The 2,500-nt window shown below is 62.8% G+C and overlaps 1 protein-coding gene across 1 annotated transcript in view; it reads left to right on the top strand.

Annotated features, from left to right (window-relative positions):
* Window positions 1-2,500, top strand: part of EAH_00013740 (SWIM zinc finger domain-containing protein, putative) — a gene marked incomplete at both ends in the record, with an annotated part of 13,064 nt that overhangs the window by 9,066 nt on the left and 1,498 nt on the right. Inside the window, one exon of the mRNA XM_013394426.1 lies at window positions 10-2,500. This exon is cut by the window's right edge and continues 1,498 nt beyond it. Coding sequence (XP_013249880.1) covers window positions 10-2,500 — 2,491 coding nt within the window. The remainder of the gene's footprint in view (window positions 1-9) is intronic.

Genomic DNA, 2,500 nt, shown 5'->3' on the forward strand with positions numbered 1-2,500 from the left:
CTCGTGCAGCGCAGTGGATCGAGGAACGCCGAACACCCGCCAAGGCAGCAAGAGCAGCAGCAGCAGCAGCAGCAGCAGCAGCAGCAGGAGACAGTGCATGCATAAGGGAGGTGCCAGAAGGCCTTCACCGAGTGCCGGGAGAAGCAGCAGCAACAAGCTTGCTGCTGTCTCTAGCTGCTCATTTGCAGCGGGTAGGGAGCCCACTGGCCGGAACCCCACATGGCATCAGCAGCAGCAGCAGCAGCAGCAGCAGCAAGAATGTTTGTGGATCGGGTGGGACCCTCTCAAGCCCCGGTGCGGCTGTCTCCCTCGCGGTTTGCTTCTTAGCAGCAGCCGATGCTACTTGCAGGGAAGGACGCTGCTGTTGCAGCAGCAGCAGCAGCAGCAACTGCAGCGAGGGGCCTATCAACTGCGGCTGCCTGTGTCAGCATGTGGGGGGCCGCACTGTCTCCTTATTTTGCTGCTGCTGCAGCGCAGTAGTTGAGGATTTCTTCAGTTTGCTGCAGTACCTCGCCCACAGGCGGCATCCAGCAGCAGCAGCAGCAGCAGCAGCAGCTGGAGCGGCAGCAGCCGCAGCAGCAGCGCAGCAGTCGAGCCTCTGGAGTGTCTTCGCATCCGAGGGGGTTCTGCTGCTGCCGCACCCAGCAGCAACAGCTATGTCTCTCGAATATCCACAGCCGGCCGCCGCCGCAGCAGCAGCAGCAGCTGCTGCTGCTGCTGCAGGGGTTACTCTAGGCTGCTGCATCTGCTGGAGGCCGCCATCTGCTGCAGTCTTCCGCTTGCCGCTGGGGGCCCCCCGCGCTGCTTTCCCTGGCTGCTGGCCTTTAGAAGACATCGCACTGCTGCTGTACAGACACCGCGAGCTGCGCATGCAGCCCCGCTCCCCACAGCAGCAGCAGCAGCAGCAGCAGCAGCAGCAGCAGCAGCAGCTTGCTGAGTTGGAGACATTCTTGCTGCAGGAGTTGAGGGTTGAAGAGTTCCCGTCTCTTGCTGATTGTGTGGGGGCCCTGGAGCGGCTAAGCAGCGCTAAGGAGGGCACCACGTCTGCAGCAGCAGCAGCAGCAACTGCAGCAGCAACTGCTACTGCAGCAGCAGCAGCAGGAGGACTGGCTGCTGCTTGCATGCATGCGCTGTTGGGAAGGCCCCGAAAGCTGCGGCGGTACGCTGCTGCAGCAGACGGCAGCTGCAGCCCCTCGTCTTCCTCTGCTGCTGTTGAGGAGACAGCTGCAGCAGCAGCAGCAGCAGCAGCAGCGTCCCCTGTGAAGGGCCGCGAGAGTGAGCCGCTGCTGCAGGTGGTTGCGCTGTTGCTGCACCTCCAGCAGCGCTGCAGCAGCAGCAGCGGCAGCCGTCTGCTTGCATTAATCGGAGGTCTTCCTGTGGTGCCTTGCATCCAGCTGTCTCCTTCTGCTGCTGTCTCTCCTCAAGGGCGTAGTGCTGCTGCTGCCGCTGCTGCTGCAGGATGTAGAGGCCTGCTGCAGCTGCAGCTGCTTCCAGCAAGCACCCCCATGTGGCTGCGGCTGACGCCGAGGGACTTCAAGGTGTGGGAGCTGCTGCAGGCTGGTGCAGCAGCAGCAGCAGCAGCAACAACAACAACAGGAGCAGCAGCAGCAGGGCGGCGGCGACGACAGGGAGGAAACAGCTGGGCCAGCCGCTGGCAGGAGACAGAGGAGACAGAAGCCTCTAGCTGTCTCTCCGTGGTGTGGTGCTGTGAAGCTGCATGCAGCTGGGGGGAGTTTGCTGCTGCTGCTGCTGCAGCAGACTGCAGCAGAGAAGAAGGAGACAGTTTATGTGCAGCTTGCGAGGCTCTGCTGCTTCGGCGGCAACACCAGCAGCAGCAGCAACAGCAGCAGCAGGTGCTGCAGCAGTGGCTGCAGCTGCTGCAGCAACAGCTGGGTGTGGGGCCCCTCAGCTCCGCCTGTTTGCTGCAGCTAACTGCTGCGCCGCTTCCGCCTCTGTCGGGAGCGGGATCGTCTTTGGAGACGATCCCACTCGGGTCCCCTTTGCATGACACCCCACACCTTCCCCAGGGCCTTGTCCTTGAAGGCTTGAAGCAGCGGCTGCTGCTGCTGCTGCTGCCAGCAGCACGCCGCTATCTCCTCTACAGAGACACACAACGCTACCTCTTGCTGCAGCGCCAGTGGCTAGCTAACCGCCAGCAGCAGCAGGAGCAGCAGGAGCAGCAGGAGCAGCAGCAGCAGCAGCAGCAGTTGGTGTCTGGGGATTCCCCTCAAGACAGCCGCAAGCTGTGCTGGCTGCAGCAACTGCAGCGGCTGCTGCTGCTGCTATGCAGACACCTCCGCAGCAGAGTTTGCTGCACCGAGGTAGCAGCATCGGGGCCCTGGGAAGACTGCCCTGCTGCGCTGCAGTGGGAGACTATCCTTGAAGGCGACGAAGAGCTCAGCAGCAGCAGCAGCAGCAGCAGCAGCAGCAGCAGCAGCAGCAGAGAGAACAGGTGGGAGACGCAAGACGCTTCAGGTGTCTCCTTTCCCCTGTTCTTAGC

The sequence above is a fragment of the Eimeria acervulina genome, genomic scaffold (assembly GCF_000499425.1).
Source record: "Eimeria acervulina Houghton genomic scaffold, Eah_scaff79, whole genome shotgun sequence".
In the NCBI taxonomy this organism is placed as follows: domain Eukaryota; phylum Apicomplexa; class Conoidasida; order Eucoccidiorida; family Eimeriidae; genus Eimeria; species Eimeria acervulina.